Source organism: Uranotaenia lowii, chromosome 1 (assembly GCF_029784155.1).
Source record: "Uranotaenia lowii strain MFRU-FL chromosome 1, ASM2978415v1, whole genome shotgun sequence".
Lineage (NCBI taxonomy): Eukaryota > Metazoa > Arthropoda > Insecta > Diptera > Culicidae > Uranotaenia > Uranotaenia lowii.
Window position 1 is genome coordinate 199251850 of NC_073691.1, and position 20775 is coordinate 199272624.

At 39.4% G+C, this 20775-nt stretch overlaps 3 protein-coding genes across 3 annotated transcripts in view; 1 reads left to right on the forward strand and 2 right to left on the reverse strand.

Moving 5' to 3' along the window:
• The window catches only part of LOC129743304 (uncharacterized), a 535624-nt gene that overhangs the window by 172869 nt on the left and 341980 nt on the right, over positions 1-20775 (reverse strand). The gene's annotated exons all lie outside the window — the stretch shown is intronic.
• LOC129743319 (serine protease easter-like) lies at positions 1097-2303 on the forward strand. The gene is made up of 2 exons (XM_055735306.1): positions 1097-1505; positions 1562-2303. Exons 1-2 carry the CDS (start codon positions 1216-1218, stop codon positions 2205-2207), a joined length of 936 nt encoding a protein of 311 aa, XP_055591281.1. The 5' UTR covers positions 1097-1215; the 3' UTR covers positions 2208-2303.
• LOC129743448 (myosin regulatory light chain, smooth muscle-like) lies at positions 8845-15675 on the reverse strand. Its single transcript, XM_055735486.1, has 3 exons — positions 15404-15675; positions 9209-9345; positions 8845-9117 (listed from the first exon to the last, which is right to left on the reverse strand). Exons 1-3 carry the CDS (start codon positions 15572-15574, stop codon positions 8925-8927), a joined length of 501 nt encoding a protein of 166 aa, XP_055591461.1. The 5' UTR covers positions 15575-15675; the 3' UTR covers positions 8845-8924.

The window sequence follows — 20775 nt, forward strand, 5'->3', positions numbered from 1 at the left end:
AATTTTGACAATTTTGACAATTTTGACAATTTTGACAATTTTGACAATTTTGACAATTTTGACAAATTTGACAATTTTGACAATTTTGACAATTTTGACAATTTTGACAATTTTGACAATTTTGACAATTTTGACAATTTTGACAATTTTGACAATTTTGACAATTTTGACAATTTTGACAATTTTGACAATTTTGACAATTTTGACAATTTTGACAATTTTGACAATTTTGACAATTTTGACAATTTTGACAATTTTGACAATTTTGACAATTTTGACAATTTTGACAATTTTGACAATTTTGACAATTTTGACAATTTTGACAATTTTGACAATTTTGACAATTTTGACAATTTTGACAATTTTGACAATTTTGACAATTTTGACAATTTTGACAATTTTGACAATTTTGACAATTTTGACAATTTTGACAATTTTGACAATTTTGACAATTTTGACAATTTTGACAATTTTGACAATTTTGACAATTTTGACAATTTTGACAATTTTGACAATTTTGACAATTTTGACAATTTTGACAATTTTGACAATTTTGACAATTTTGACAATTTTGACAATTTTGACAATTTTGACAATTTTGACAATTTTGACAATTTTGACAATTTTGACAATTTTGACAATTTTGACAATTTTGATAGTTTTGACAATTTTGACAGTTATGACATTTATTATTTTTAGACAATTTCGACAGCTTGGTAAGCTTAATTTTTTCTAAAAGTTTGAAATTTTGATTTTAATTAGTTTTGCTTCGAGAATAAATCTTCAATTTTCAATGCCGTAATATTTACTTTAATCAATACATATTCTATTTTAATCATTTTTTTCTAGCATATGGACAGTTGTCCGTTTCGTGACACCGAAGCCAACAACATCACTTCTGATAACGGGTAAACAAGTAAACAACTTCGAACTGATGGCGGTCAAGCCAAGCGTGTCCAACAGAACCGGTTTCGATCCCGGGGAATACCCCCCATGTAGACAACGTTGGCACCGGGTAGAATCGAATCAGAAGCAGTTCTTGTTTGTTTTTGATTGAATGATTCAGGAGGTGAACCTGGGCGGCGCGATAGGAGTTCACGATCTCGTTGGAGAGATTCGGCCAACAGCAATAAATGATTGCCATTACGGGATCAGTCCTTGCCGTGGCATCGAACGAAGAGGATCGTCTTCTGTTAGGTTCTTAGGAAGATAACTATGAAAGTGTTTGTTCTACTTGGAGCACTGCTTCTGGTAGCAGTTGTTGCTGCCAAACGGGAACCGTCGCCATTGAATCCATCCAAATTGGCGCTGCTCCCGAAGGATTGTGGAGTAACCAAGCTCGGTCGGATCAGCAACTCTACCGTGAGTGAAGCCTTCGAGTATCCGTGGATAGCGCTGGTGCTATTCAATAAAACTCGACGCCCGGCCACTTGCTTCGGATCGTTGATTACCCGACGATACGTCCTGTCGGTGATTAACTGCATCCGGAAAACCAAACAGGATCCGTAAGTTGGACTTAGTTAGGAATGTGTTCAAATCAATAACCTGACTTTTTTCTTAGGAACTTCATTCGTCTAGGGGAGCAGAATGAAGCAACTAAAGAGGATTGCGTCGAAAGTAAGGACGAAAAAACCGGTGCAGTTACCAAGGAATGCGCTGGTCCAGTGATCGATATACCGATTGAGTCCTACGTGGCCCATCCCGAATTCGATCAGCCGATGTACACCAACGACATAGCCGTGATCCGAATGTCCCGGGAGGTTGAATACAACGACTACATCCGGCCGATTTGCCTTCCAACTACACCGGCCCTGAGAGCTCAAATTCCGAAACATCTGGTGATGCCCGTCTGGGAACTGGACAACGACGCTCCGAATCATTACTATGGTGCCCTGCAGAAGTTCTACGTCGAGGACGTCGATCTGGACAGCTGCCAGCGAGAGTACGAGAAGGCTGGATTTTCACCCGAATTTGGAGACGACGATATGCGAATGTGTGCCTTGCAGGTGGGACCGAACTACGTCTGCGGCCGGCCAGCTGGGGCTCCAATCGGAACCGAGGTCGAGGTCGACGGAACCTGGCGGCACGTGCAGTACGGTTTGGCAAAGTGGTCCCCGCTCAATTGTACCTTCCGCCATACGGTGCCGATGATTTCGATGGATATCACTCAGTACATGGGATGGATCACGGAACACCTGGAAGCTTGAACAGTGAGACGCGATCGGCGATGAAAATACGAGGTTACGGGTTTGTGAATGTCTGAAAGCTTTCGAAGTATCCAATAAAACTGCGATATAACCAAACACTCTCCGAAATGAGTTTTTGATATCCCAATGATAAATAGTTATCATGAAAGAAAGTCAGAGTTTATAGGAAAAAGAAACATTCAAATCGAGAACAGAAGATACTGTGTGGGTTATTATGGGTATCACGGATTTTTTATTTGAACTAGTTATATCAATCATCAAAGTGTATTTAGTAGATTTTTTGCATTCCGAACTATAAATATAAAAGGTTCCACAGGTTGCTTGTGGAGTCCATATAAAGGCCCGTCTTCCGCTGATCATTCTCGGCCGGATCTCAGGCTGATGACAATGTCTGCGGTCACCAGTAAGCCTAGATAGACAAAGTCTTTGACTATTTACAGCTCGTCGCCATCGATCGTAACCTTGTTATTAACGTACTAGCGGGTTCGGTCGGTCTCGGATCCGCAGGCCAGCATATACTTCGTCTTGAACGTTTTAACCATTAGCTCAATCCTTCCTGCTTTGCGTTTCTGTTTGTGGTAGATCTCCGCAGATAATTTTCTGACTATATCAATGTCGTCGGCAAAGCAGTTAAATTGATTGAATCTGTTGGATATTGGTGTTCACGGCATTTTGGAGAATTTGCCGTAATGTGAAGATCTGGTTCGTCGTTGACCGTCCCTCCATGAAGCCGACCTGATGACTTCCCACGAAAATGTTCGCTTGTGTCGTTAGACGGTGGAGTAGGGTTCGGGACAACAATTTGTAGGCAACATTGAGGACAATGATCGCCCGGACAGTGACTCCCTTACTATCTGGTTTAGTGAGATTCTTGTTTGAACGCTTAACATGCCAAGGAGGTGCCTTAGTAAGGAGGAGGAAGGACTACCTACAACTTCCCGAGCACTTCAGTAGCACAGCGCACCATGACAACAAAAGCTTGGACTAGCTTTAACTCTCAGGAAGCTGGATATTAGACCCCGTACTAGGCAACCCCTTGATACCCCTTGATATAAACCCATCATGCCTCTACAGGACCCCGAAGTGTTGGCTTGAAAAACAATCAGCCACCAGTGGCAAATCCGACTTACCATCATCCGCCGGCCAAAACGTGCGTGTGCCAGGAATTACGTGGGCAAATTTCTGAGGTTTACCGGTGCCTATCCATTTTTCCGATTCTATTATTACTGCAATTACAATTTATTAACCACTTGAAAATTTAAATTGAAATTTTCGCGGATGGAACGAAAAAAAAAGCATGAGATCTCAAAGCATCACCGCCTACTTCCTTTTGAAGAAAAAGTTATGCGCGTAGGCTAACATTGATCCTAGTGCTAGTCACAAATTGAATCATTACAGAGACAAGTCAAGTTCATTGTTTATAGTGTGTACTTACTGTTACCGTTTTTTACTGTTCTTTTTACCGCGAACTCTTTGGTTTTATCCGTTCCGTCCGTGTCCTGTGCAACATTCTCGTGCTGGTAGTGCCGCGTTTAGTGGAATATTTACCGATCTGCCCTCTCCGTGCCGTAAATCCCTCGCCGAAAGTTCGGTTTCTACACGCCGCTATTGTCGTTACAGGGAAAAACTGTAAAATCAGTTGAGCGACAATGGATTTTTCTCGGAGTAGGTACGTTAAACCTAACGTCGGAAGTAGTGCGCTGGATGGCGGGTCACCGTACGATTCCAGCGCACTACTTCCGACGTTAGGTTTAACGTACCTACTCCGAAAAAAATCCATTGTCGCTCAACTGATTTTACAGCGCTGGACTGGCGACACAATACTCTTGTTGTTTAATCTGTTTTTCTTTGCACTGAACAAAATTGGGCTGTTCGATTCTAGTCAAAAGATAAGGTACCGTGAATTGGATATCATTTTCGTTTTGTTACGTCCATGTCATCAAACGAAATGGCCTGTGATAAGTGCGCTAATCCAACAAGCAACACGGATAGCATCATTTGCCAAGGCCTATACAGTTTAGCTTTCCACTTGAAATGCGCTGGGTTGCTTTCATCGCACCTAAAATCTAAGGCCGACAACAGAAATTAGCTTTGTGTCTGCGACGAGTGTTGCGAACTACTGAAGCACTCTTTTTTTCGTCGCTCTTTGGCTTGCTACGAGTTACTGATAGCAGACCTTCGAAAAAGTCAAGCTTCCTTGGTATCGGAGCTGAAATTGGAATTAGCCGCGACGAATTCAAAGCTGGATGAATGTTTGAAAGCGCAGACCAACAACAACCCTGCCCCTCGTATCTCTTCCCCTTGGCCCAGCGTTCCAACTCCAACGATTAAGAGAGACGAGTCGACAATCTGACTCTGGCACCTTGTGTGGGTACAAAAAAGGCCACCGTAAAAACTATTGCAACGGTCGTTCCTCCCGAAAAAAAATTCTGGGTTTATCTGGCGAGACTACAAAACAATGTCACAGCTAAAGACATCGAAGAGCTTGCCATGGAATGTCTTCAATGCGAATCTGCCGAGGTTCATCTCCTGGTTCACAAAAACGATAACGTCTCGAAGCTTAGGTCCATTTCATTCAAAGTTGGTGTGGATCCTAAGCTCAAGGACGCTGCACTTTCCCCGAGGACTTGGCCAGCAGGGGTTCTATTCCGGGAATTCGAGGATATGGGAACAAAAAACTCGATAACACCAGCTGTCACGCTGCCACCCAGATCGTCGATGAGGTCAACTCCAGGTGGTTCGACAACTCCAGTCACGCCGCTTCATTGACCGCCACAACCGTAGACTCAACGTTCTCTGACAGCGGGCCTTAGATGGCCTCGACATCGAATGCTTTTAGTATCTTCATAAAATCTTCGTGTTTCTCGTCCGAACTGAACCCGCCGGCGTCTCCAAGGGTTTCTTCTCCGGGGCGCAACAAAGCCAGCACTACGGAGATCTCCGAGCCCGTCGACTCAGTCGCGCTGCTTCCCGCCCTTATCTTCAGTCGTTCCGGCCCTGAGTTCGATTGTTGTGACGAGATCCTCCAGTCTGATCTTATTGCTGCCGCATTACGGGTTCCATCACCGGGACGCAACAAATCTGGCCCTTTGGGGACCTCGGAGCCCTTCGTCTCAGTTGCACCGTTTCTAGCCAGCGTCTTCAGTCGTGGCTGATCGATCGATCGATCGTGGCAATGAGGTTCTCCAGCCTGCATACTCAGGCAAGTACTCTACATCATCTCGAACATTATTTTTGTGTGATAAATTTCCGCCCAACAGTAAATCATTCGTTGGTTATCATCAAGCTGTGCTTGCTAGTACTCCAACATGTTCTTCATCGCCCCCCACGATCATCACGACTGGTACTGAGTTCTCATCACCGGGACGCAACGTATCGGGCCTCACGGAGACCCCTGTGCCATTCGACTCAGCCGAGCTGATTCCAGCCAGCGTCACCAGTCGTCCCGGCCCTGAGTTCGTCTGTGGCGTAGGGGTTCTCCAGCCTGCTTTACCAGGCAATGACAACGGCTCCTGATCGGCATCAGAACCGCTTGATTTCATCAACATCTACTATCAGAATGTCGGTGGTATCAATTCCTGCGTGACTGATTATCTGCTCGCTACTTCATGTTCCTGCTACGATATTATCACCTTCACCAAAACATGGTTGAACGATCACACTCTCTCCAACCAGATCTTTGGATCCGATTTTTCAGTGTTCCGCTGCGATCGAAGCTCCTGTAACAGCAGAAAGACCGCAGGTGGTGGGGTGTTCAAATCCAGAGCCATGCCAATCGATGATGAATCTTGGCATAATCTTGAGATGATGTGGTCCCGCATCGAACTCGGCGACCGGAAGCTTTACGTTGGCGTACTATATTTACCTCCTGATCGTTCGAGAGACGTTACCTTAGCTGAATCATTCTCACGCTGCATTTCTATAATAAGCTCTTTCTGCGCCCCAGAAGATGACATAATCGTCTTAGGCGATTTTAACATGCCAAGTTTAAAGTGGTGTTCCAGCCAAGCTAGCTTCCTATATCCTAATCCTGAACGCTCTACTTTTTCGGCTTCCTCGAACATTATTCTAGACTCTTTGAGTACAGCAACCTTACGTCAGATCAACAGTGTTGTAAACGAGAACGGCCGGATGCTGATCGAATCAGCACCTGCAACGCTAGTTAAAGTAGGCCCGCATCACCCGGCTTTACTGGTTACATTTAATATCTCTAGATTGTGTAAACCCGCTGATAAACTTACACCCTTCTACTTGGACTATAAGAACGCTGATTTCGATATCATTTCTCGCGTACTGGCCACTATAGACTGGAAATCCGAACTCGAACTAGCTGACCCTAATGCTGCAGCCGCAACTTTCTCGCACATCCTCAACTACGTAATCGACCGCCATGTGCCGAAACGCACCCCCAATGCTAATCCTCGGACTCCATGGGCTACAGCAGCTTTACGACAACTGAAAGCGACAAAAAGGCGTGCCCTTCGAAATTTCAGCAAGCACAAATCTCCGCATACCAAGGAAGAATATCGCAAACTCAACTCCGCCTATAAAAAAAGCCTGTCAACGTAGCTACCAAAACCATCTTAGTCGAAAATCTCAAGACTAGCCCAAAATCCTTCTGGAATCACGTTAAGAATCAGTGGAATGAACCTGGAACACCGTCCTGCATGTTCCTGGATGGCATCAACTCTGACTCTGACTCCGGAATCTGCGATCTCTTTGCCAATAAATTCTCGAGCATCTTTGATACATCTTCAATAACCGACGACCAACTGAAGTGTGCCATCAGGAGTGTTTCACCACTGGGCTTTTCTTTAAACGGTATTACAGTCGAGGACACAACCATCTCTTAAGCAGCCACTAAGCTCAAAAACTCCTTCTCTACGGGCCCGGATGGGATACCAGCTATTTTCCTGAAGCGTTTTATGCCTTCTTTGCTGACTCCTATCAGGCTTATCTTCCAAGCTTCGCTTGACCAGGCCACCTCCCCCTCACTGTGGAAAGAAGCTTACATGTTCCCGGTTCATAAAAAGGGAGATAGGAAAGATGTTAATAATTACCGAGGAATATCAGCTTTGCTATAGCCAAACTTTTCGAATTGGTGGTTTTAGATCCCATTTTCATGTTCTGCAAGCATCCAACGACAAGCATGGATTTATGCCTCAACGCTCAACTACAACTAACTAACTAACCTTTACCTCGTATGTGCATGAAAGTTTTGCAAAGAAATTCCAAATTAATGCCATCTATACCGATCTGTCTGCCGCATTCGACAAGGTGAACCGCGTCGCTCGCACGTTTAGGATTTTGTGGATCTCTTATTGGCTAGTTCCGCAGTTACCTTACTGAACGTAAATTGACAGTTCGTACGGGTAACTGTTTTTCCCAGTCAGTTCTCAGCTTCATCAGGCGTGCCTCAGGGAAGTCATTAAGGGCCGTTAGTATTCCTAATCTACTTCAATGACGTGCTGCAACTCCTCGATGACCAAAATTGGCGTATGCCGACGACTTGAAACTGTACTACTCTATCAATGGCTCCGAAGATGTGAACTTCCTGCAGAACCAGTTTAACCTCTTCGCCTCCTGGTGTGATGCCAATCGCCTACCTTTAAACCGTAATAAATGTGTAGTAATATATTTTCCCGCAAACGACGCTCGTTCTCAGCCGTTTATTTCCTTGAAAACGATGCAATCTTCGAGCTGATCTTGGTGTGATCCTCGACGAGCGGCTGAATTTTAAGAATCACACCAACTATATCGTTGACAAAGCCTCCAGAAGCCTGGGTCTTCTTTTCCGCATGACGAAGGACTTTAAGGACATCTACTGCCTGAAGAGTCTTTACTGCAGTCTGGTTCGATCGATCCTCGAATATGCTTCTGCGGTTTGGTGCCCATATTATCAAAACGGTTCTGATCGCATCGAAGCCATCCAACGACTTTTTTTTAGGTATGCCCTTCGACACTTAAACTGGCAAGACCCTTTTCGACTTCCCAGCTACGAAAGCCGCTGCCGCCTGATCGACATCGATACGCTGCTTTCATCAAGAATTGACTCTCCCGCACTTTTGGAAGTTCTTCCACTTAGCGTCCAACCTCGTGGTTTGAGGAATCAGGATCATCAGCTCTTCGTTCCTGTTAGACTAAACAATTACGGGGCCAACTCTGCAATAATTGGCGTCATCAAGACTTTTAACCGCTTCTCAGAGCATTTTGATTTTGACGTTTCGAAGGTTGTATTCCGAAGAAGAATTCTTAGTGTTCTAAGCTCAGTGTATATTGTTATTCGTAGTTAGTCTCTTAATTTTTAAATATCATTTGGATCAATATATGATCTGTTGATTTAATAATAATAAATTAAGGATGCAAAAATTAAGGATACATCTCCCGAACAAATTTTTTGATGGGATGAATCATCCAATAAGATGAAAACAAAACTTTCTGGAGTCGCCGCCTTTTAACAGTTTTGTGACTTACACTCTCACATACCATTTGAAGGTTGAGCCCTAGAATCTCCAATATTTATAATAAAATTTTGGGACATTCTAATGTGATGATAAAATCTTGAAACTGAAAAATTGTGTAACTATATTTGGCAGGGAATTTGAATTTCTATATTATTCAAATAAATGTTAAAGAATAATTTTGGCACTTTTATGCATCTACAAACAAGTTGAACAAAACCGATTTTCGAATTGCTGAAACATCAACGACCGTACGTTAATCGTCCATGCTGTGGTCCGTCGTCTGGAAGCTGGAAATGTTGGACGCAAAGTCGACGTAATCGATCTTCTCCACCAGCCGGCCATCGCGCGTCTTCTGGGGCCCAAAGGTGATCCGGGCCTCCTCCAGGGCATCGTCCACCTCGTCCAGCGAAAACCGATCGCCGTAGTGCATGATGTCGTACTTGAACCTGTTTCATGGACAAGAACATAGAAGGCAGAATAGAAAACAGTTGAAGATCGTTAATCTCCGGAACAAGATTTCGTCTCCCCACATCATACTTCTCCTTATCGATAAATCCACTGTTGTTCTGATCCCACTGCTTTAGGGCATCCACCATGACCTCCATTGGGGCCAGACCACTGGCATGTTTAAGAATCAACAGCAGGAACACATCTAGTTTCAATGGTTGAACGACCTGAGAAATTGAATTAGAAAAATGAAATTAATAGGGTAAAAAACAATTTGATATTTTTGATTGATATTTTTTCACACAAATTGTAAATAATTATTATTGTTTTGTATAATTTTAGGCATATCGGAAATTCAAAGCCGAATGACAATATTCTTCCCCAGAATTATATGTATAGCAAAATTCAATGATAATTCCATACCAATCCCACCGAACCGGAATTCACATCGAATCACATTAGCAGCCGAACCGAACATCAAAACTCGACGGAACTCGACCATTTACACACTTGCAGAAATGAGATTCATAGGCCCTCCTTCCGGGCAGCGAATAACGAGACGGCCAACCCGGGAGATAGAGATTATGCAATTTCCCGATGTGATTTCCCATTTTCACAGGATTAATGTTAGTAAGTAAGCTCAAGCTGGGCCGAAACCAGGAGCCGGTCCAAGCTTTTGGCCTGGAGAACCGGAGTTTCGCTAATTGCTTTAAATTATTCCAAACGCATCCTGCTCCAGTTGGGAGATGATGGAAAGGAGAACTAGAGGGAGACGTACATAATTGCACCATAAATGTTTCCCGCTACCGGCCACTGGGAAAATCCCAGGCACATCACAGCTTTGGGATATTTGACAAATTATCAATTGGAACGAATGTTAGCCATGGATACATCGTACCCTGGAAAAGCAAACGAATTGCGATTCGATAGAAGGAATGGAAACGATGAACATTTTCAAGCACGCATTCCAAATAATTGTGGACTTGAAACTAAGTTGTACTAGGTTGTATGATTTAGGGTGGTCCGGAAAAAGCGATGTGTTCCGGAGAAAAAACCTTGGAGGCCGCAATTGTTTCATGGTCTACCTGAGGACTCCATGCTAAATTTCAGATTAAATATTCTTCGAAGGCAGATATCCCAGGCAACCAAAAGTCGCATATTTACTAACTTAAACACGGGATTACGAAGTTGACATTTAGCTGCACAAAGGCTTTACGGGATTTCCAGGTACTCATTGTCACGTTAAAATTACTCAGAAACTTTCATCGCCTTCTGAAGTTCTGAAGCATAAAAAACGGACTTCAATGCACCTTCTATGAGACATCTTCTTAAAAGCAATCAATGTGCCTGCTTAGCTCTTTCTATGAACTAATTAGTTCGCATCTGGAACCTTTAGGATAATTTCAAAAGATTCGTCAAATATTTCTGACATTGATGACATTTCTGTCATCCGGAAAGGACAGTGTACATTGGCCGAACTTTCAGACAACTAGTTCATTTTGGAAATTTTGCCAAGGACCAAAATAACTTTGGAACCAAATCAACAATCGACTGGCCTCGGTCGGAAAACCACAGAATATGACATTATCCTAGGGATGCCCTGCCGTCCCGCTTTTCTCTCGAAATGTCCCGCTGAGAAAACATTTGTGGCAGACTTAACCTTTTCCGATTCTTTCCTTCAAAATAGTAGGTCCGTGCTTGATGAAAATGCTTCTTGTATAATCTCTCCACGATCATATTCTACTTCTGTCATTGTTTTATAATTTTTTTTTATCCATTTATGATTTTCAGAACTAGAAACTTTCTTACTTAAAGAAGGCTTTAAAAATAAAAAGGTAACACTTTTAAGAAGTTTCACTGTCTTCCACTGGAAAACCCTAAATTTAGTCTCAATTTATATTCAATGGTTTAAAACAGAAAATCATTCAATTATAATGTTTTTCTAGAAATACCTAACCAGCATTTTTTTTTAAAGTTAAATAACTCGTTTTGATTAGCATTTAAGATTGCCAGAATATTTTCCAGACATATCCGAACCGGGTGAATTTGGGCAATTTTTTCTTAAAACCGGTATCTGATTTCAAAATTTTCAACCCAAAATCCGGGCAATATCTGAGCAAATTTGATCATAATCACGGAATTATCGAAAAAAAATAAAAAGAATAAAATTGAAAATTTATTTTTACATCAAAACATAACAGCTCATTTTAAAGGAGATCGCAGCAATCCGTGCTCAAGAACGGACGCGCTTCTTCCGTCGTCGCGTTTTTCCTGTTTGTTTATTTTTCGCAAATTGGAAATTCGATGAGTTAGGTATAAAGACTGCTATCGCGATTTTTTTTTGGTTTTTAAACGTGGAAGAGTGAAGTTCAATCGGGAATACGCGAAAATTTAGCTTTTTTCCATAGTGTTGTAAATGATTGAGTCAACGGGGCTGGCGCTACGCTATCCGGCTAAACCAGGTCCAGAATATTTGTTCAGGAAAGGACGACATGCAATTCAACTAAGAAGTACAGCTGGTACACAGATTAGTAGACCGATACAGTTTTCTTAGACAAAGTAGCAGATTTAAATAGTATTTATTTGATTAAAAACTTTGTAGCTGATATTTTTGCCACAAGTTAAGTTATCATACAGCATGATCGTATTAATTTCAATCTCGAAAACAAGTCTTGGTGCGAAAATCTTCTCATTACTTTTTTTTCAACTAAACAAGGTTTTGGAGTTGCATACCTTTTGGCAATTTATGCTAGGTATTTAATAGGTTAACTGAATATAATCATGACCTTTTTTAAATTATTTTTTTTATCTTTCGAACAATCATAAATAATTCTAATCAAGTGTTAACTATTTCTTTAGAAGTTTTACCCTAAGTGGTTATATTTCGCTTGTTTTAATATTCAATCATATACACATTTAATGATCAAGTCAAAATTTTCTCAGGTTTATTTATAATTTATTTAAATAATTTTAACGGTATTTTTGTTTCTGTAGCAGATTTTATAATGTTTATCAAAAAAAGTTATAATCAAATATCAATTTTGTTTTCAGAAAACACATTTCTATTTAACTTTTCTCCTGCTCCTTTAAACATGTTTTCAAATTGCATCATCTTTAACTTTTTGATTCTTTAAACATGTTTTTAAGTGTTTATTTATGATTTATTTTCAAGAGCCGTTTCGAGAATCAGTGATATGTTAGAGATAATAGTGAGGGAAAAAGCTAGCTTCTAGGAAATTCGAATGGTTGCTATTCTAATTATTTGAGAGTTCATAATTCTTTTTAAATTTTCTAATTAAAAGAGTTGTAAATTGTAGATTTTATTTAGAGTTCCCTTAGGAAATGTCAAGGAGCATAGGAGGTGTAGGTCAACCAAAGATCGCACCAATTTCCAAAATTGGCTTCTGATCTAAATCTCTCCCTTACTAAAACAACCCTTCCTGAGAAACTTGAATACAAATTCGCAGACGTATAGAAGGTTTCTATAGCCGGTGATACTGACTTATCATTGTTTCAGAGTTTTTTCAGAACAAGCTTTTGAAGAAAAATGGAATAACAGATTTATGGTTGATCCTAAAAAGTATTTTACTAACAATCCTTCCTTCATCCCTCTTAGACTACTAGGACGTGGCCGGCGCGCATATTGATCATGAGTTTTGTACATTGAGAATGAGTTGCTGATCCCAAGCACCATTCTTTTGGCCCTTGTACAAAATTGATGGCCTCGATCAACCACGGAGTAGCAACCATTGGCGATGTAGAACTCGTTCTACTTAGCCACGCCAGCGATCATAAAATTCAAAATGCATTGATGATTTTAAACAATATAATATTATATTTTTATTAAAAACCATGCGACCATGATATTTTTGAAGACTAAATAAAGCATTTCAGGCTTAATAATTTGAGGAGGATATGAGTAGTCAAACAAGCTAAGCTAAGCTAAACCATAACAGTTTTTTTAAATCTTAATGAAGGCTACCGAAAAATTGTTCATGATTATTCAGTTACTTGCTCAAAAAATCGTTTCTGGACGCCAAAATAAAAAAAAAAATGGCTCAATTTAAATTTGTTGTTAATTTTTGAAAATAAAGTGAAAAAATCTGTGCCAAATCCAAGCTTTTTTTCTACGAAATCCGAGCTACCGGCCTATCGAACTTTTCCTAAATTTTGTGTCAAATAAATATCCGGATATGTTCGGGCAAGCCCGCGAATCTTTCAAGCTTATCTTTGCATCACTATGAAAATTGGGTTCAGTTAAGTGTTTTTTAAAGACGTTCTAGCGATGATAATATTTTTCAATTGAAGTTAACATTCTTCAAGTTGTTTCCAAATGATGATGGCTTAAGATTTTTCTTCGGAATCCCAGCAGAATCTCTTGAAGGAGTGTATTCGAAAAAACACAACATGCAATGATGAAAATTGATGAAATTTTAAGTGAGTCAACCTAGAAATGTAATGTGTACGTGCACAAAATTTGGTGGCAATCTGTCAAGTGATTTTTGAGATAGCGTCCAATACTGAAGTACATTGACAAATTTTTTTGGGCAGGTTAGAAAAAAATCCAGAAAAGTCGCAGTGGAAGACTAATAATCCGTTGGAAACCAACTTTTCGGCCAAAATTTACATGATAACTCGTTTGAGAAGTCCTAGAGAACCCAATAATGAGCTATAATTTGAGTGAAAGTGATTATTATTGATTCCTTGAAGTGAGAGGAATGTGAGAGGTTTCATCAAGCTCAATAAAAAAATATGAATAGCGGAAGTAATAAAAAAAAGTCATTTTTCTGACTGGTTTGCCTAGCTGACTTATAAATAGGCCAGACTTCATTTCTCTAAGGTAGAAAAGCTGCCCACCGGCTAATCATATAAAATACGGTAGTCAAATCGTACGCAAAATATTCGGTCTGCTTGTGGGGAGATATTTTGAAAATGTTCGTGATGGATAGCAAATCGAACTCTTTAGCGTTCATCTGACAGTTTTCCAACCAGGAGATTTTTGTTGAAAATCTCGCCTGAATTTCCCGTGGATAAAAAAGGAGAAAACATTGAAAAAATTCATTTCTAGTTCTTGAGAAGGCTAAGGATTTGTGGAAACTGCAAATTACTCAGTCTTTCATAACGATTGACACGATGAATGGCCAGAAATACAAAGAAGACTGCCTTCAAATGCGATCATTTTCACTGCAAATCACTTTAATAAGTCCCACGAATTTTAAACTCTGTTTAAGTTGGATCATCATGCCATTATGCGAAAACGGTCATGTAGTGATAAAAAGTCAAATATACTTGTTTTTGTGCCGAAGGGGGACAATCGTAAAAATTTGTTAGAACTTCGACCAAACCCAAAATTTTAAGTTATTTTGAAGCTTCAGTAAACAGCTAACTTAAACAAAATAGCCTTGATTTGAAAAACAGATGATTTATAGTATGCATTATAGATTCCGCACGTGTTGCCCAAAAACTTTATTTAAAAAATTTCTTCATTGGACGTTATCTCAAAATCCATTTGAGAGAACATCAATAAAATTTGCATATGTAAACATTATATGACCGGGTAGCTTAGCTAAAAATTTCATCAATTTACATCCATGCATCCAAAAGTTATTCACAAAATAAAGTGTTGCATTTTTTCGAATAGGTATACTCCTTACATAGCTTAAGAAAAAGGAACTCCGGATAAAATTAAGCTTGAATGTATAGCTTAAGGAAAAAGGCATCCCGGAAAAAATTAAACTACCGAGCGAAACAAAATTAAATCAAAAAATGAATGAATGGACGAGTGAAATTAAATAACCGGCTGTTTACAAATATGAAAACTTTCATCAAATTTGGGATTTCAATAGCTTTGAACTACAACATTTGCGACTGAAGTGTTTGCAGTTTACGAAGATGGAAGTCTGAGTGTTAACATTACACTGTAAACCAGATTCACTGAAACTTAGGGAACAGATCAAAGCATTAAATATTTTTGCGTACAGTTCTTTATATTTGTGATCTCACGGAGTCTCACCCACAGAATTTTAACCAAACTTAGCTTTAGGTTATTTAGCAGCTGAATATAAGGCTTTAAAATGTTTCCAAAAACAAAAAATTGCACAAACAGTCAAATATTGAACAAGTTTTTAAAAACCAATGAGTAAAAAATTCGAGCTGAGTGAAGCACAAAAAGAAGTTTGACTCATGAGGTAATCATATTTTCTGAAAAAGTTCTTTTCAGCAAAAAGCTTATTCTATCGCAAGTACTCCTCTTGGCATTGGCTCGTTGCGAAATTGCTCGCTTACTCCTTCAAACATCTTCACGATTTCGGCGTCCGATTTATCGATACCCATCGTCAGAAAGGTATTTTTCAGATCCTCCTCACTGATGACTCCATCGCCGTCCAAATCAAACAGACAGAAAGCCTTCTTCAGATCGTAAACCCGCGGCTCGTCCAGATCCTTCAGGAAGTTCATCGTCCTCGGAAGTGGAAAACCCACCAATAGGAAAGCACAAACCCGACTCAAAAAAACACCCGACCGTTAGGCGGTTCTCGCGAGGGAAAACTGAAAATTTAGTTTTGGAAAAGTGCTCTTTTATAGGGTAGAGATTTACATTTTTTTTCTCCACCATCCGGCACTTTCCTCATCGTCCAAACGTGGGGTCTGGTGGGGGTGGAAAATTTCATTTATCTTTGCTTCAAATTCTAGTGGAACATTTTATTTCCTTTCCTACGCACTAATTGCTGTTGATGCTGCTGCTGCTGCTGCTGCTGCTAGCTCGGGGTGCGATCTCCTAGAACACCTGCATCGTCGATGCTACTCTACTGGAATAGGGTGAGATCACACTTGTTTTCATGTTGTTAAGATATTTGTCCTCTTGCTGGTGAGATGCTTTTTGAAAAAAAAATATTCCAAAATGTCGCGCATGCCAGCCATTAATGACCAACTAAAAATTCTACATGGACATCACCTATGCAACCTCCTTTTGAGTGAAAGGACTCGATTGAAGTAAAATAATTTGTTGTATGAAATTCTTATAACTAGGCGTTAAAATTGGAAACTGTGTGACACGATATTCCCAGAGGAAACCACCCATCAATATGCTAACACTAAACCGACTTAGCAGCTTGCTCGCTAGGCTGACGTGCTCCTGCTGACGCGGGCTTCGAGCTGCCCAAGCTGACTCTTGAGTGAGTGCTCTCTGCTCACCCATACAGTGTATTATACAATACATATCAACCAGGGAACGACACTGCGTCGTCACCAACACACAGTTGCGATCTATCAGTTTCGCTCTCACTGTCAGGCTGAGGCGGCTTGTGTAACACCCTGAGGGCTGCGTAGTTGTGCTGAGTTATCTCGGCATTATTGCCCCGCACATCTCCCTTCCTCTCAGAAGAAGAAATAGAAGATGGTTACAATTTTTAATATCTGATCAGACATTTTGTTTTTTTTTTTGGACAACATTTGAATTTTCCAGTATTTTATAAGGCGGCGGAAGAAAAAGAATCGACGTGGTGTCTACCGATAGTCAGGAAATGCAATGAACCCAAAATTCAGCGAAATAGTTAATAACTTCACATGTACTTGAACCATTTATATTTTTCTCTACATTTCATTAATTGCATTTGATGAATTCGAATTCATAGTTTGAAAGCGCACTGAGACAACTTGTACAAAAGTAAATTAAATCCGCCGTGTTGAATAACATTAGCCTAGACATAAACCGTGTTATATGCTGGATCGTTGGCATATTCTTATCTATATTTTTCTGGGTAAATCTAACCTCACTGGAACCATGATATAGACGCAAGCAAACCAAACCAACAATGCATTTATTTAAAGGTCGCTCGTGTGCGCAAAGGAATGTTCTCACTTTATGCGCAACAGCTTATTATTGCATTATGCCACAGGAACCGATATATGCTCACTTCCTCACATATGCTGTCGGTGCTGATTTCTTTGTATCGTTGTGAGATTGCGACGTTGCCTTTTTAAAACTGATCATGACCAGGCGTCGTCCTAATGTATGTTTTTGACTATAAACAGTTTCTGTATGAAAGTCTTAGTGTGTAGAGAGTGCCCTTGATATAATACTAATTATTTGCCTTGTTAAACTGACGTCGTTGTGAAACAATACAGTATCCGAATTGAGCAAGTGTATTGTTCGTTGTTCAATTTCCTTCTCTTCCCGCTCGTAAAATCGAGCATCAAACGAAGCTGAAGCTAAATGGGGATGACAGCGAAAAAGCTATTATTTCTCCTTGCTGCATTCCACTCACACTATTGTAAAACCAGCCCACTTAGCAGCAAATTGGCGATGAGCGCGCTCGCAATCCCGGAATACAATTTCTCATGTGTTAAACAGAGAAAGCAATAGCCTCCAATCCAATTTTACTAGGATTAGCTGTCATCATAGATGCCACACCTACCGATTTTTCGGTATTCATACCGATTTTTGGGCAAATTTTTATCCAAGAACCGGTATATACCGAATACCGATTTTTGGCAAAACATACCGATTTCATACCGATTTTTGAGATTTTGATACAAAATGTAAAATATAATTCAGTGTAAGTGAGACTATCGAAAATATTGGGTTTCTGCTCAATTGAAGACGACCTAATCATATTATTTGGCGTCAGCTTAGTAAGAAACACTTGAAGCTTTTATGATAAGTGCACATTTTTCAATATTTCAATCGAAACTCTCAAATTTTGAAGGAAAGAAATACAGATCCCGATCGAATTTGGCAACATGCCCAAACATTTTGTGTTGCCAAAATCGAATGTTGCCAAAATCGAAAGTTGCCAAAATCGAATGTTGCCAAAAACGAACGAGGTCTGTATTTTGTTGTTGATAGTCGAATGTTTAAAAAAGATAAGTCTACGAATAAAGTTTTAACCATTCGTTGGAATTTGAAGGTATTTTTCCATTGAGAATGTTGGAAAACTGTCGTTTTCTATAACATATTCTATCATATTTATAATTGCGCCAAGACAGCCAGCGGAAGTTAATCTAATGAGTTTGAGTATAGATGAGGTTTCAGAATTTTGAAAACATTAAAAAATTGTAAAGAACACTCCATAAGGATTACACCTATAAGGAAACGTGTGTTAATCGATAACATGAAGAAATTTAATGATTGAGAATATTACATAGAAGCTTAAGGATTTTTTTAAAAAGAGAATTCCACAAAAACTTTTCAATATGCGATTTTTTATAATTAGGGCCCACTGAGCCAAAAGAGTATAAGAGCAAATGATCCATGAGTTAACAATACGGAACGATTTTTCATGTTTCAAACTATATTTCGTGATTTCTTCAGATTTTAAGAAATTTATTTTCATACCTTTATGTTCGGAAAACGTATGGAGAATTGCCAAACACAACAGCTTTAAAGCGTTTTTTTCTCGAAACTTGCTTTTATGCACTCATACACCTTTTTGGCATCAATGCAGTAATAATGAAAATCCAAAGTTTGTAATTTTTTATTTTTAAACTATAATAGAGAAGAAAGAACAATATAAACCTTCTAAGAACTCTTAAAATAGAATAAAAATGTATAAAAACAAAAAAAAAACGAGCCCACAAAATACTATAAGGCATTGAATAGAAAAAGTATTAAATAACGGACTTCAGAATCACTACCGAAATTTTTTTAATCACCATAAAATACCGATTTTTCGGATTTCCATACCGAAAAAAGATTTTTTTGGGTTCAAAAATACCGATTTAAATGTGGCATCACTGGCTGTCATTCTTAAGGAAATCTGTGTAAGAGTAAAGAGCAAGCTCAATCTTTTTTTAAGCAGGTCCAAGCTCAATTGTAACTTCCTAAACAGACAGGCTTCTACACACATATCACCGGGTGCTTCGCAAGTAAATTCGTTGCGGCAGGCTTGCCAATTTGTTCGTTTTTTTTCTGATGTTTGATTTTTTTTAAATACATTTTATTTGAAAAAAAAAAAAACAAATAACAACCTAATTTGTGTTTCTACATCATATGTGTTTGATACACAAATATTCTTTTCCAAACCAAGTCTCTATGGAATTAAACAGGGTCTAGGTCCTTGCCAAACCATTTCTCCTTTTCATTAATGGGCACATCATGTACAACAATTTCAATTTTCGCATTATATTTTCCGAACTTCATTAGAATGATTATTGAAATAATTGTTTCCATTGTTCTCATGTTGCGCAATTTGTTCCAAATAAGTCCTGTCTCGTTGAATTTCTTGTTATTATTATTTTTTTTACTTCTAACAATCCAAGAAAAGCACATGACTGTTCGACTTTTTCCGTTTTTTTCCTACGATACATTCACTTAGTTCCAGTTCGTTTGCTAATGACAGTTTTTTTTAAAAGCTTTTTATTATTTTCCTTTTCCACATTTCTGTTCTTGAAGTAGCATTTTTTTATTATGACAACATTTTTTTTTTCAACCTTTAGGTCGCCAAGTTGAATCTTTTTATATTTTCTAACATATTTGTATTTGTTGTATTTTGAAATCGTTCAATAATATGTTTTTTTCCTGATTGCCAGTTAGCTAATTTTTTGTCCTCATCTGATTTATCATCGATAAAAAATGATCATATATAGTTCTAGAAATTCGAACTACTATTTGAAAAATATATATTCTAGCAATTACATTCTCGCTGCTCTTCAGGTTTGATATTTATTTACTTTATTCAAAATCTAGTGGATCTCTCAACACATTATCAAACCGTCACTCATTTGAAGTTCAGCTAATCAGCTAACTTTTTCTGATTTCGACTAAATTTTTCTTTAAACAATTCAGTGGTTCTGTCATCACCCTCTTTAAATCCAGCAGATCTTTTCCTAATGCGGTCCTCCCAACACGCATGTGTTTAGCTGTCCTCACGACATGCTAATATTTTGCTTGAAGTGGTCCTCCCAACACACTTCTTCTAAAATGCTGTGCTCCTGAAGCGCTTTTTCCTTATGCGGTCCTCCCAACACGCATGTATTAAGCTGTCCTCCCGACACGCTAATTTTTTTGCTTGAAGTGGTCCTCCCAACACACTTCTTCTTAAAGCTGTCCTCCCGACGCGCTTTTTTTCCTCATGCGGTCCTCCCAACACGCACGTATTTAGTTGTCCTCCCGACTCACTAAATTTGTCTACCTCAGTGCTCATTTTAATGTTATCGATTATTTAGACCTTTTTTTCTCACTTTTTGTTATGTGAATTTTGCAACACAGCACTATCATAAATTATCTTTTTGTTTTAAAAACTTTTTTTTTTTCTGCTCAGTAAAAGAACTTCTCTATAGATTTCGCAACACTGGTCATATTTTGCTGTCTATCAATAACGTCGTCAAGCCGTCAAATGGCAGAAAAAAAGCTTCACACTGGCGACATGAGGCCCCGTTCCTCATGCCAATTTTAACCCAAAACACAACAACAACATAACGCCGTCACTTATACTTTTCGGATGGGTGGTTTCCGTCTCAGGTTCTTTTTCCGTTTCTTCAACTGTATCGTGAAATACCTGTCGGTCGCCAAATGTGTGACACGATATTCCCAGAGGAAACCACCCATCAATATGCTAACACTAAACCGACTTAGCAGCTTGCTCGCTAGGCTGACGTGCTCCTGCTGACGCGGGCTTCGAGCTGCCCAAGCTGACTCTTGAGTGAGTGCTCTCTGCTCA